Source organism: Mastigoproctus giganteus, chromosome 1, assembly GCF_048544385.1.
Source record: "Mastigoproctus giganteus isolate SK-2022 chromosome 1, ASM4854438v1, whole genome shotgun sequence".
NCBI classification, from domain to species: domain Eukaryota; kingdom Metazoa; phylum Arthropoda; class Arachnida; order Uropygi; family Thelyphonidae; genus Mastigoproctus; species Mastigoproctus giganteus.
The window spans coordinates 51,396,614-51,411,362 of record NC_143575.1 but is presented as its reverse complement, the minus strand read 5'-3'; the positions used below and the strand labels follow the sequence as shown (position 1 = coordinate 51,411,362).

General features: G+C 33.3%; 1 protein-coding gene across 3 annotated transcripts in view; it reads right to left on the bottom strand.

Moving 5' to 3' along the window:
- Positions 1–4,500: 4,500 nt before the first annotated feature.
- The window catches only part of LOC150090793 (SLAIN motif-containing protein 2-like), a 176,633-nt gene continuing 166,384 nt past the window's right edge, over positions 4,501–14,749 (bottom strand). For all 3 annotated transcript variants that reach the window (XM_090372767.1, XM_090372785.1, XM_090372792.1), the window contains 2 exons: positions 12,881–13,750; positions 4,501–4,866 (listed from right to left, as the gene is read on the bottom strand). In XM_090372767.1, coding sequence (XP_090228893.1) covers positions 13,694–13,750 — 57 coding nt within the window. In that variant the 3' untranslated portion in view covers positions 4,501–4,866; positions 12,881–13,693. The remainder of the gene's footprint in view (positions 4,867–12,880; positions 13,751–14,749) is intronic.

The window sequence follows — 14,749 nt, the reverse complement described above, 5'->3', positions numbered from 1 at the left end:
TTTTCATATAATCTTGATAAACAAAATTTTTAAAACCCATCTCCTTGGAATATCCATGTGTCAAGTGATATTCCTGACACTGAAAATGACTAAAACTGATGTTGAAGCAGTTTATTTCATTGTTTTGAATCATTCCAGATGCACCGAGACTGTCACTTTGACATCTAATTTCATATTACTTTGCATTTTTTCCACTAGCTGAAACAAAAACAGCAAGCCCAACATCAAATATCTGCTGTTGTTTGGTTTTTAGGAGCATCCATATTGCTCCGGGGATATGCGGTGGTCATTCCCCGACCTTTCCGCATCCTCCATATTTGGTGGTCACGGGCTTGAACCCCAGTCTAATCAAGTGTGTGCTATGCACTGCTGCTCCTGCCCACCTGGCTACGGAGGCGCCTCAAATATCTGCCTTTTCTGTTTTTTTTTTTTTTTTTTTTTTTTGTCTCATATATATTGAAGTATGGTTTTTCATTTAAGACATTAATGATCTTGCCTTCTGCTTCCATATTTGCCCATCTTTTTTTTTATTACCCTTCAGCTGCTTTATTTTTAAACTTTTATGTAAACATGATAGCACATTAATTTCTGCAATGTTAAAGAAAAAATTTACATGTAGGCCACCAACTTGTTTTTTTTTTTTTTTTTTTTGGTTACCGCCCTAACCCATGAATTAACCATTCATATGGGAAAAAAACCCCCAGAAAAATCAGTTTTTCTTAATTTTTTTTTGTGAGACTCAATTGTAAAAAAATGTCACTTCTTGTTGTGAGACACATACCATTTATTTACATTTGTGCCAGTTGATAAGAGTTTGTGAAGTTGTATGGTATAATATAAATATTTATGTTAACTTACAAAAAAAAAAAAAAAAAACAATACAACTTCATTATGAGATAATATTTGAACTACCCAGGCCACCTACTTGAAATGTCCATATCGCACAATAGCAATTAAGAAATCTCACTGCAAAAAACCGACAAACAGTAAATGAAATGTTTTAAGAGTTTCTGTGACGAATAAAAATTAAAAAAGTAGTAATGTTTGGACAAAGGTTTCAATAAGGATTTTGAAAGGGTAATGCCAGTGGTAAAAAATACTCGGTAAATAATAATTATTTAAAAATTTACCAGTATAAAATTTTACTTTTATATGAATATAATCATAATTTGAATAGGGAGCATACATATTTTTATAAATTTTAAAATTTTCTTTGTTATATAAGTTTTTTTTTATTTATTTTTATTTTTTATCAATTTTAAATATTATGTTCCATTAAATTTGCATCATTGCAGTTTTTAAAACTGCCAAGGCCTCCCTCAGCCATACTGGCTAAGACATAATTTGTCACTCACTCTTTTCCATTTGAGAAACCATATTTTACAATAAAGGTTTTTTGGCTTTGTAAATTTAGCTATACTCTGTTCACAATTCTTTTGTCATGACATCACTGACTATCAAGTGATACCTTTTGTGAACACTTCATTTCCAGCCTGTTTTCCACCTACAGTAAAGAAAGAAATCTAAATAACTTTTGATTTAAGTAACTATTAAATCCTTAGCAAAGCTTATTATTTTAGTACTCACCTCTGAGATCTGTATTGGTTAAGGTTAAAATTACATGAAAGGAAGGTAAAAAGAGAGTAAAACCGAAAGTTCCATTACATTAATAGATTAATTAATTTAAAACATATCCCTAGGAAGAGGGAGTGCACCAACTTTTCTTGGTTGTCATTTATAAAACTGTATGAAAATTTGCGTGTTGAAAAGCCAAGAACTAGATGTGAAGCTGTCGATGTCGTCGTCATCAGTTGGTAAATGACATAAGTTACAAGTGAAAATTTATAGTATCACAGTACCAGGATGCATCGCGTTAAACACGTGGGAATTTGATTTGTTTGAGCTGCCATTTCCATGGCAGCTCAAACTATCATTAGTGATAGATTCATAGGTAATCTGGTGTTTAGAATTTTGTATGAGCTATTTTGGCAAAACCATTCTATGGCAAGGGCTTCATATTAGAATATCTTATAATTCAATTTAAGTTTAATTAGTGCAATTGCATTATCTATGAATGGGTCATGATTAAAAGAGTGTACATGTTGACTTAATTCGGTTCCTGGTTGGTCTGATTTGAAACTATTATAATGATAGTATGCTCTCGTATTGGCTGGTTCCATATTTTGTGGTGGTACTACCTATGTAGCATGCGTTACATCCTTGTTGACATTTTATAAGGTATATTATATTGTTTATATCATGGATATTGTATTTATACATTTCCTTATACTTGCTAAAATATGTACTCAGTTTATTATATGATGAAAAAATTAGTGTGATGTTTGTGCCTCTGAAGGTATTATGGAGCTGAGGTGCTAGTTGGCTATGGTACGGTAATGTAACTATGGTATTTTGTGTATAATCAGTGCTAATATCATCAATGTGGGGATTATTAATTTTTTCTTTTATGGCTAATATAGTTTCTTGGATTAGCTGTTTGGAGTATTTTCTAGTTATAAAAGTTTTTGTCAGGTATAATAGCTCTGTCTTCAAGTCTTCCTGTGAATGGTTGTATTTGATCGCATTGTAGATTTGGTTATATAATACGGATTTTTTTGTACTATAGGGGTGGTGGGAGTGAAATGTAGGAATTTTCCTGTATGTTCGTGTTTTGAGTTATCAGATTTATATATGGTCAAATTTAAAAAATTAATGCTATTATCTACTTTCTAGTTCTAAAGTATATTTTAACCTGTTATGGATGGAACTGAATTTGTGTAGGAGTTCAATGGTGGTCCTATCACCAATAATTAATACATCATCTGCACATTGCATGAATAATTTGATTTTGGGAGGAAAGGGTGTTAGTATGTGGTTTTCAATGGCAGAAAGGTAAATTTCAGAGAGTGGGCCGGAAATGCCTAAACCCATTGGGAGGCCGTATACCTGTTCGTATATTTCATTCTGAATCGAAAATGTTTTGCCCTAACTAAAAGGCTGGTTAATTCTAGAATACTGTTGATGTTAACAGACGTCTGGACCCTACACTTTAAGTGTAGTATTTTTGTAATGTGTAGTAACTATTTAAACTGAGAAAGTAGCTTGAATATTTAAAGCACACTTAAATTCCATTTTCAGATCTTTTAAACAAAAATTGCCATGTTATAAATCATCAATGATGTCTCTTTTTATTTTGAACTTTGTATGGAAAAGAGATGATAATTCAAGTGAAAGTACAGCCAAAACACACGGTGATGTTGTGGCAAACACGACACTCTTTGCATGTGAATTTTTACCAAATTTGTGAGGTGAATAGTTTTAAATACTTTTTTAAACTTTATATATATTATTTCCCCACATAAAGAACAGCTTTCACACTCTGTAATGTTCATTTGCAGATGGAGGGTATACTTTTTAAATAAAAATATTCATACATCTCACTATAAATTTTAAACAATAGGGTGTTGTTTTTAACACATCTCACCTACTCATGCTATAAATTAAGGTGTGCCAAACAAAGAATTAATAATGGCTTAAAATCTTATCTTTTTTTTGTACATGAAATGTTATAGAATGCTATAGTATTTTTTTTTGTTATCATTTTTAAAAATCCTTAAACTTAGCAAGTATTTGTTAAGTCATTTTAACAGAAAAAAAAATAATTTTTTAACAAACCAAAGGAGCTATGATTATCTCATAGAATTTCAAAATTTTTTTGAATGGTCTAATAAAAAAAATTGGTTGAAATATTCAATTCCTTGTCAAGAGATTAAGTTAATGATCCATCTAGTGACTCAAATAAATAGTTCCTCCTCCCAGATTCAGGCTCTGTTTTCTAAAGCACTTGTGCCCTTTTTTTTTTTTTTTTTTTTTCTATGGTTCTGAGCCAGAATTTAACCAGAAAAAATTGTTTATTCATATTTTTGAATGCATAATATAAAGAAAAAAAAGAATAATTCACTTAATTGTGTAAAATGCTATTTAAAGATGCTCAAAATCATTATTTAATTCTCACAAACTATTTGATGGGCAATTTTTAAATACTGGATCATTTCTAGGATAGATTTGGCTGTTTGGATAGTTTAGGTGACCTCAATGTATTATGCTTAAATAATCTCTGTAATTTCGGAAAATGATAGTATTCATGAAAACAGAGTTTTATAGTTAAAAAAAAGTACAAGAAGCTGTAATGTATCTAAAGTTATTTTAAAAAAACTTCAGAAAAACAATTGTACATGGAAAATTTACAGGCATCACTTACTGGTATCCATTCATATAGTTAAGCCTTACAAGGTACATATCACTCTTTTCAGATTACAACAGAAACTCATTTTCTACAATTGAGCTATTAGTAATTCCAAATTGCATGATTAGACAATTATGAAATATTCAGCACACTATTTTTAACATTCATTTTGCATAATTGAGTTCAAATTTGAACTACAATAATAATTTAGCTCAAACATCCTAAATGGGCAATAAATAAAGTTTAACATTTTTAATAAAATTTTTAAATGCCATCATTTCTTAAGGACACTGAACTTTTAGTAAAAGAAGCTTCAACCATGTAGCCTTGAATAAGTCATAAAAGATCAGCATACATCGCAACAGATTTATACAATGAATAATCAATTTAAACTTTTGATCCTTGTTAAACAGTTTTAATTGGTTTCTTTTTTAAAAAGCACTGTGCAGCACCTGGCAAAAAAGTCTGTACATGCAACTTAACAGCTTAATAACAAGGACAAGAAGCTCAATAAAAACCAGTAGCACTACATAATTTACTAAAAACATCCTTGACTCCAATTATCATCTCCTGGACTCTGTTTTGCAATAGATGAAGATGAAGGCACTGGTATTCCTGATCTGAAAGGAAAAATGTATTTTGAATAACATCACAAATATTACATAAAGTAAAATAAAGTATTCAGGATGATTAATCTTTCTCAAAATCATGTAAACCAGTGATGCTCAATATTTTACCTAATGTGCAACATTACAAGATGCATCTTGTATACATTCTTATACACCTTCCAGTATATAAGATGCATCTCTATAAATTAAAATTTTGGCTGAAATTGCATCAGTTTCAAATATTATGGTAGAAGGTGCAACATGGCATTTTTTTTTTGTTATAGAAAAGTGCCTTATAAAGAGGAAAATATGGTTCATTAGGCTGAGGCGAAAGCTTTCTTCCAAACTATCTGTTAGCTACTTTGCAGGAAGAATGGATGTTCCATATCTACTGAAGTTGGTAGAACGTATGCCAGGAAGTTTAAGGCTGAAGATGGACCTACTATGTATCTTGTTTTTGAATTGAAAGCTCTTTTACAAATACCTATGCATTCCAATACTTCTGCCCATATAACACACCCAACTTTTTGGCTACTTATTTATTTATAAATTTATTCAAATTCACTTGGTGAATTTGAATGAACTGATAAATAAATAAGATCATGACTACATACAGTTCTCCCTCACCTCAGCTGGTTTGCATTATCATATCTGTTGGAGCACACCTTATTCTTGTAATATTTCCATAGGAAAATATCAGTCTTCAGTATAACTGTGTATTTAGTGACTAACACCATGACTAACAGTGATTTGTGCTTCATCTGCTCCTTTCACACAAAGCTGAAATTCCTAATATTTGTTGTTGAAAATGGTTGCAGAAATTTTTAGAAATGTCTATTAATTATCACACAATTATTAAGAATTCACGATTAAGTTAAACCTAATTATATGTATGTTTGATTGACATGTATCAGATATTGATAGTAATTTTGCTTTACTACCATGCACTTTCCTCCAATTGGCCATGCTCTCTGTTTCATGACATTAATGCATCATCTGTAATCAAACTGCTTATATGTGCACTTCCCATTTCATGCAGCGAGTATTGCTATTAGTGATATGCTCTACTAGAATGTGTAGGTTGCAAGGTGTGGTTTTTCAATTTGCATTTGCTCTCCGGCAGACAAAGTGAGTTATAATTTTCAAAAATTCATTAAAAATATGTTTTTAATATGGAACACAGATTTTTCAGAAATGTGTCCAGAAAAGATTGAAATTATAGATGACAGCAAAACACTGAACAATTCTGAGTTATATTTTGCTGTTTTTTCAAATTTTTGTCAGCACAGATGAATTGTGTTTTTGTGCAACCAATACAGGGTTAAACAAGATAAGCCTAATGGCCATGAAATTCCGGCCATTGAGAAATTAATTTGCTGGGAAATTACTGACTCAAAAAGTTTATAGTATTATGTACAGTACAACCAGTTATGATGAAATCAGAAATGTCATAGAATGAAACTGTTTGTGTCGGTAAGCAGGGAGAATACAAGACTTGGGGATTTTCCAGTAGCCGTAACAGGAAGTTTTGCTTATTAAAAAATTCACTTAAGTGTGATCATAAATTGATTTTCAGTTAAAGCTAGATCATTTTGATAAAGAAAAAATAAGTATAAATTGTTAGGGAATAAGTAGTAAATAAATAAATATTCTGCTCTGGAACAGAAAACTCCATTGTTGAATCCCATGTACCATTTCCCTAAGTCTATCAACATATCACAGAAATTAAATGTTTACTGGGGCTATCTCTTTGCCACACAATTCTCTTTTGAAAGTTTGTTTATTTAGTGCAGTGGTTTCCAAAGTGGGCAATATGCCCCCCCCCCCCCAATGGGGGTGGGCATATTGCCCACTTTGGAAACTTCCACTTCTGATTTTCTTATAAATTAGTTACTGTACATCTGTAATAGGCAAAGGTTTGTGCATGTTTGGTAAGTAGTTATATATAAATATTTTATGCTGGTTTTAGTATGGTCATTCTCTCCAAGCAATGAAATCGACTCCAGATTACTAAACCTGGCAATTTAAGACTCCTGCTAAGTGACTTTAAATCAGACATAGGGAAACTGATATCACTTCATGAAGCCCATCCATTGCATTAAGAATTTACTGAACAGTGAAGTAGTTACTAAATGTGGTATTCAAAACTCTTGCTAAATGACTATCAGACTTTGAAAAGCTGGTATTACCAGATTAAGTTCATCAATTTTGTTGAATTAATTAAACTTAAAAAAGTTTTAATTGGATTTTGATAAATTTTGATAAATATGCAATTAATTGTTACTGTTTTAATTTTTACTGTGTTGTCATTCTTAGTGGGTCATGCAAACCACTAGTCTGAATAATGCTTTTTATAGGGTACGATAAGGGGCACTGGGGATGAGTTTATGGAAAAAAGTTTGGGAACCACTGATTTAGTACTACTAATTCCTAAAGTTCATAATAAACCATGTGCCATTCCTTGATGAGCAATCTAAAACAACTGAAAAAATGATCATAGTACAAAATTTTTAACAAATATGCATTTCAATGCTTTACAGATAAATAAAATATCCTGAACTTTTTTTTTTTTTTTTAAACTTTATTCAGTGATGTCACTTTGCAGGGCCAAATTATGGGTCTATGACAATTCCTGGCACAGGTATTACTCCTTTAATTATACTACTTTTTCATATTTAACATGCAAACAGTTTCTTTAGACACAGTACTACTCCAGTAATATTTGTATTTGTGGGTACTATTGTAGTAACTACATAAAGTACAGCAAGGCTAAAAGTCTCACATAGCTCTATGTGCCATAGAGCTGAGTCAGTCTTTCAACCTTGCTGTACTTTATGTTCATAGAGTGCTTGTACAGTCTTATATATAACTTCCTATAAGGTTTACTTATATCTGGCTTCACCCACAAGTAATCTAGCAATTAACCAATCAAGCTGGAATGATGTTCACTGTTTTTGTAGATGGTATTGTTTCCTGGCTGCTGGAGGATACTTTTTCAGATATTTAGTGCCTGTGTAATTAAAGTAGTGGTGGCAAATGATGCAAGAAAGCAAGCTTATATAGCATCAGCTCAATCCATTCAAGGCCTTAAACACCTAAATGTACCACTATGTTAATAGTGATGGTACTTACCACACTGCTGGATATGTATAGTTTTTGAAACTTTGTTTTTGGTAGTATCCATTCCTTTTGTCCAGCTTTCTGATGTATTGGAGTTCACTGAACAAGCTGTTTCCTTGACATATTCTTAGTCTGATATACAAAATCCTTTATGATCCCTATTATGATAGTGTAGGAAAACTTGAAATTTAGTATAATTCTTGTGTCAGATAGTTTCTTGTAGATTTTTTTTTTTTTTTTTTAATAAGCTGTGGGCTTTCAGTTGTCTTTGATTTTTGTGGTAAAATAATTTTTTGGATGTTATACTGCTAGCACATCTGCCCTAAAATAATTTTTGGATAAGTTCTACACTTTGTCAGATTCTAGTTTTTCCATAAATAATTTATGAGGTGGGGGTAGGGAGAAGGAAGGTGAAGCTAATGTTCAATCCAATTAATGTTTCTGTGAGTGCAATGAATTTTGGAATGACAAGTACGATTTCCTAGTGGACATGTTGATGAATTGCAAATAATGTATTTTGCTGAGCTATTAAATTAAAATTGAATGGTTTATAAAATTAGTGCACCCATATTATGCTTTGTAGTTATTATGCCACCTTATGCAAGATTTAATAATCTCTTCTATCTCTACTGGCAAAATTCTTGTACATCATCAACAGTATCCCATGCAGTCTTGGTATACTGTATTACAACCCCAAGCTCCTTTTCATCTTCAGGCGTGTTGAATGTGCTACCCTCAAGTTCATAATTTAACTCACTATAAAACTGTTATCCAGATGCAGAACCTTGTATTTATAGCATTACATGAAACTGCTAATTTTTAGAGCAGTTGTATAATTTATCTAAGTCTTGGACAACAACAGTCTCTGGCTCTTACTGATAACAATGCTGCCTAACTTAATATTATCAGCAACTTTTAACATGAAACTGAGGATACCATCATCAATATCATTAATAAAAATTAAAAACAAGAAGGCCTCTAAGCACAGAATCAGAATCATCCCTTTATCCACTGCAGTGCCCTACTTCCAATGCCATATTTTTCCAACTTATGTATGAGATGTTCCTGTGGCACTGCGTCAAAAGCATTTCTAAAGTCAAAGTAAATTACATCAAAATATTCCCTACATCCAGTTCCTTTATGGCTATCTTATAACGCATTACCAGATCTGTCAGAGAGGCTCTTCCGCTAACAAAATCATGTTATGACACTCATATAAGATTATTACTATTGAGGTGATCCTGCAAAGCATCCTTAATCATAAATTTCATAATTTTCTCTACCACAAAAGTCAGACCGAGAGGTCTATAATTACACAGATTAGTACAGTTGGTCGTCAACTTACGACCGACTTCTATTCTGACTGACAGGTCGTAAGTCGATCTGGTTGTATGTCGGCCATATATTTATTAACAGTATTTTTTAACCTTTCTAATCTTTTTATCATCTTTATAATTAATTTTTATAATCTTTTAAATTTTTATCATCTTTTATTTTTCATTTTAAATATAGTAATGTTTTTATCTTTTACTTAGCGATACTGTACATATCTTCGTTTCTACGCCTAGGCTCTCTCTCTCTATATGAGGTTAAATTCAAACGTTCTCTACATTTTAATCGGTTTATTATTCATACTGTTTATAAAAATGCAAAACTACAATCTATAATTATATTGTACATAATGTGAAAAATAATACTGTACATAATGTATTGTAAACACAATCTAAAATTAATGTAAAAATTAATACAAATGAAATTTACAAAATCAATTTTTAATCTTTGCTTGTGCTGGGTTGTGGATCGTCAGGGTCATGTTCTTGGGTTGAGGCAGGAGATGTTTTCTTGATGAGGAATATGCTGAGCTTTGTTTGAACAGTTTGTTTCTTTTTTTCTTCATATATCTCACAATAGCAACGCACAGCATCTTGAATGATACATTCAACCTTTGTAAATTGTTCGACATTAGGGGCCATTGCTTCAAAATTGGTGAGAGCTTTATTCAGTTGCGAAAAAGAATCTGATAAACCCTTTACAGTGAATTTCTTTTCTGGCTCCTCTTCTTCTTTCTCTTCTTCCTCTCTCGCTTTTTCTTGTGCCACTCTCTGTGCTTCCAATTCAATCAACTCTTCATCCGAAAGTTCTTTTGGCTCACAATCTAGCAACTCCTCTACATCTTCTATTTAACATTCTAATTTAAGATTTTTTGCAAGTTGAACTATTTTTTCTGTAATCACTTCCAGCTCCTTTTCAGATCCTTCAAATGTAGTATTCGCATAACACTTTAGACACTTTTTCCAAATTCCCGACATACAATTCTTTGTTACACATTCCTATGCAGTCGAAATATTTTTGATACACTGAAGAATGTTGTACTGCTTCCAAAAGTCTCACAAAGATAAATCAGCATCAGAATCTATCGCTTCGATGGCTTGTGAGCCTTGAATGCTGAAATAGCATCCTGATCCATGGGTTGAATAAGAGCGGTTGTGTTAAGGGCATAAAAACCACTCTAACATCATGATGAAGGTCGTCCAGATGAGGGGGGTGGCCAGGGGCATTGTCCATAACCAATAAAATCTTGAAAGGGATACCTCTCTCCGCACAATATTCACGAGCCTGGGGAATGAAGCAATTCATGAACCAGTCTTCGAACAGTGCTTGAGTCATCCAAGCTTTAGGGTTTGAATGGTACAAAATGGGCAGTGTGTGCTTGCTGATGTGCTTAAATGCACGAGGATTTTCTGAATGATAAATGAGAAAAGGCTTCAGCTTAAAACCTGCGGCATTCCCATCAAGCAACAAAGTTAACTGATCCTTAAAAGCTTTGAATCCTGGCATCCTTTTTGCTTCTTGGTGCATGTACGTACGATTAAGCATGCGTTTTCATTGCAAGCTGGTTTCATCTACGTTGAATATTTGTTCCGGTAGATAACCTTCTTCTTTGATTAAAGAGTCGAAACTATCAACGAATTTTTTGGCTCCATCTTCATCTGCACTTCCTGCTTCTCCTGTGACATGTACATTATGCAAAGCAAATCTTTTTTTAAAAAGCTTAAACCACCCAGTACTAGCCCGAAAATCTTCTGCGTAATCGTCTCCAACGCATGATTTTAAACTCTGAAACAAACTTCTAGCCTTCGCTTGCACTCTGTGAAGGCTCATGGGTGTATTTTTTTTTTGTATTAAATCTTCCATCCACATAAACAACAATTTCTCCATTTCATGGATGGGTCCCTGTCGTTGTTTGGTTAAAATTGTAGACTTAATAGGTGCAGAACCTTTCACAGCTTCCCAAATTCTTTCTTTGTCCTTAAGTATCGTCGCTACTGTGGAATGTGATAACTTCAAGTCACGTGCTATCGTATTCACTTTCTTTCCGCCTTCATACTGCTGGATAACTTTCATTTTACACTCTAAATCAATAGTTTTCCTTGACTTCTTAGCTGGCGTATATGTAGATGAAGGCATTTTCCTTTTACTAAACATTTTATGGGTATTTCAGTAGAATTTTTATTAATACACCACACGCAACAGATGCTTGAAAGCGACTGAGTGTATGTGCCTGGTGGTGTCCTCAGGCCTCCCGTCATCAATGTGCCTCCTCACCTGGGTTATGGGTGTCCTCAGTGGTGATTTCCTGATTTATTATTAATTTATTCATTTAGTTATTTATTTTTTTTGTGGTCGTAAGTGTGGCTGGTTGTAAGTCGACGACCAAGTGTATTAGTATAGCCATGTAGTGCAAGGAAGCCACAGGCTATTGCTGCACTGGCAAAAAAAAAAAAAAAATAGTGGATAAGAAAATACAAATTATGCATTTTCCGTTTCATGTAACTATCCAGTGGACCTTTAAATTTTTTCAAACTGTCAGCCTCAACTACTTGCAGAGGCAACTTGTTCCAGCAATCAGTGATACACTGACTAAAAAGAAAATTTCCTATAATTTAGTCTAAACCTCCTCCCCTGTAATTTGAATTTATGGCCCCTAGTTCTAGAATTCTTTATAACAGTGAAAATTCCACCTTCATTCATTTTTACTAACCTCTCTCAGAGCTTTATAAATCTCAATCATGTCCCCCTCTCTAAGGTGCCTAGTTTCCAAGCTCTGTGGCCCACATAATTGGAGTCTTTCCTTGTACAGTCATCCATTTTCCAATCTCACCATGACCCTTTCAAGCAGCTCAATGTCTTTTTATTTAGATGGTCTCCATAATTGGACACAGTATTCCAAATGCGGTCTTATAAGTGGGATTATGACCTGCCTATCTCTACAGGATATTGTTTGATAAATCATCAATAGGACACCATGGGCTTTCCTAGCTGCCTGTCTACACTGCTCAGATCATTCCGAACATTGGTTATTGATCTTAGAATAAACCTAAGCTCTGATCTTCATTTCAACCAACTAACTTTTCTTCTTTATTCCCTTTATTTTGGAACATCTTATATATATTTCTTTAATATTACAATCTACAGAAATTTTATATGTAATTTAGAGTATCAGAGTTCCCAACTCTCACCGAATTGACAATATCAGAATGAAGTTTCAACATGTCAAACTTGCAATATCACGAGAGTTTTATTTATTTACAAAAACAGATCCAACAGAAAGCATATGGAAAATTATGACAAAAAAAAAAAAAAAACTCATGAAGCACAGCTGACTAAAATTTAAGATGGAAATCTGGATGATGAAATTTGTCTGTGCATATGACCCAGTTGTAGGATCAAAAAAAAAAAAAAAAAAAAGATGACGTAGAAGGGTTTATCTTAGAAAGAGCAGTAGAAATTAATAAATAATATATTGTGTAATTATTTTTACTGTAGTTTGTAACCATAGTGAGAGCAATCAGTTTAGCTCAGTCATCCTTTCTGATCATTCATTAATATATGAAGTTTAACTTACCGTACTCTAGGACCAGGTATTTTACTAGGTCTATGCAATGTTGACTTTGAGGAGGTATCGCATTTACTGGGTGACATCTGTCTTGTATGGCTCTGATCTTCCTCAGGAAAACAAACTGCAGAAACAGGAGATCGATGATCATGGACGGACCCTGGTGACAATACATTTTGGGAATGTGGAGCTGGAGAAGAATTTCGTCTTGAATTACAATTCTGAGGAGGAGTCAAAAGAGATCCTTTTTGAGCAGGCTGCTTTACAGCTAATTCTTTATGGACTAGATGGAATAGGGGCTGAACCTCTTCGAGATGAAGAATTTGGTTCTCTTAAAAATGGTCCTGATATAGATTGTTTATGCGAAGAATGTGGCTTATGTAAAGAAAGTCCTGGAGGAGGCTGCTTATGAGTAGAAGATACTGATTCTCTTGGTGATAACGTTGCAGAAACTTTGTTTGAGATAAGGGTAAAGCTGAATCTCTGTGAGGAGATACTACAGGAGTTGAGGGTTTTTTAGGTGAGGGTGAAATTATTATTTCCTTTTGAGGAGAAGTCTTGACATATTTGATTTTGAGGGGGAAAGAACTGATTCATTTGGACAAAATCCAGGGGACAAAGATTTCTGTGAAGCAGAGGCTAAAGCCAATTCCTTATAAGATAAATCATGAACCACTGTTTTATTTTAGAGGATGAAGTAAACTTAAATCCCTTTGAGAAGGTGCCCTCCAGCATATAGTTTTTGCAATGGAACTAATTCTTTCTTTGGCAGAAATGATTTTTTGGTATGTTGATGCACTAGAAGATTGACTTGTATCTTTTCTAGATTGAGCGGAAACAGCTCCTGTTTGTTGGAAGAGGCAGTGATTCTCTTCGAGCCTAAGAAAAACATCAAAATTATTTAAAAGATATAAAACTAGAGAAATGTATATGCATACTAGGATTCTCATTAATCAGCATGTTATAATTTTTAACAATAAACAACTTTGGCAGTGAATGTACAATGCAAGTAACCTAATCTGTTGTTTTCTACACATCACTATTTATGCAGCACAGCATGCTGTAGAAAGATGGCTCTGGACACTTGAATACAGAAACAGTAAAATATATTTCAAAATATAATCATGAAAATACTAATTAACTGTAAAGCATTAAATCTCAAAAAGTATGTGACTATATTCAAATGATTTCTGGTACTTGCCTTTTTAAAATGAACATGTAGAAGATGCTGAGATATCTAAAAACAAGGTGTAAAATGGCATTGAGAGAGAGAGAGAGGAGAGAGAGAGAGAGAGAGAGAGAGAGAGAGAGAGAGAGAGAGAGAGAGACCATGACATGTTCGACGTTCCCGCACAAAGGGCGTGAACTCTCACTTTTGAATTTAAAAACACATAATTGTATTTGGAATGCACAGACATCTTACAAGAAAGACAGCAGCATTAACCGATACTGGGAGGTTGATCATTATGACCAATTTTGATCATTATTTTTTTTTTTGATGACGTGTGCTTTAAGTTCTTCAGTGATTTCTTTCCTCGGAAAAGTTAAGGAGGTACCATTTAGAGATAATTCCTTTTAGAGGTGTTTCAAGCTTTGTATGAGATTACTGAAATTTGAATGAGAATACTGAAGTATACATTCACGTGTTCTTGCTCTTAGTTACCATAACACAGCCCATCTATTTCCTTGTTCCATGATGACTCACAGCAGGCTTTTAAATCCAGATATCTTGCTTTCCGCGTTACTGCATGTTCTAATAGAAGCAGTGCAAGGATCACTTTCACTTCTGCCTGCGGCTATTGTTAATCTATTAGTCTGTGTATCCCGCCCACCTCCAAAGTAGCAGTTCTCTAACCCACCTAATACTGCATCGATAGC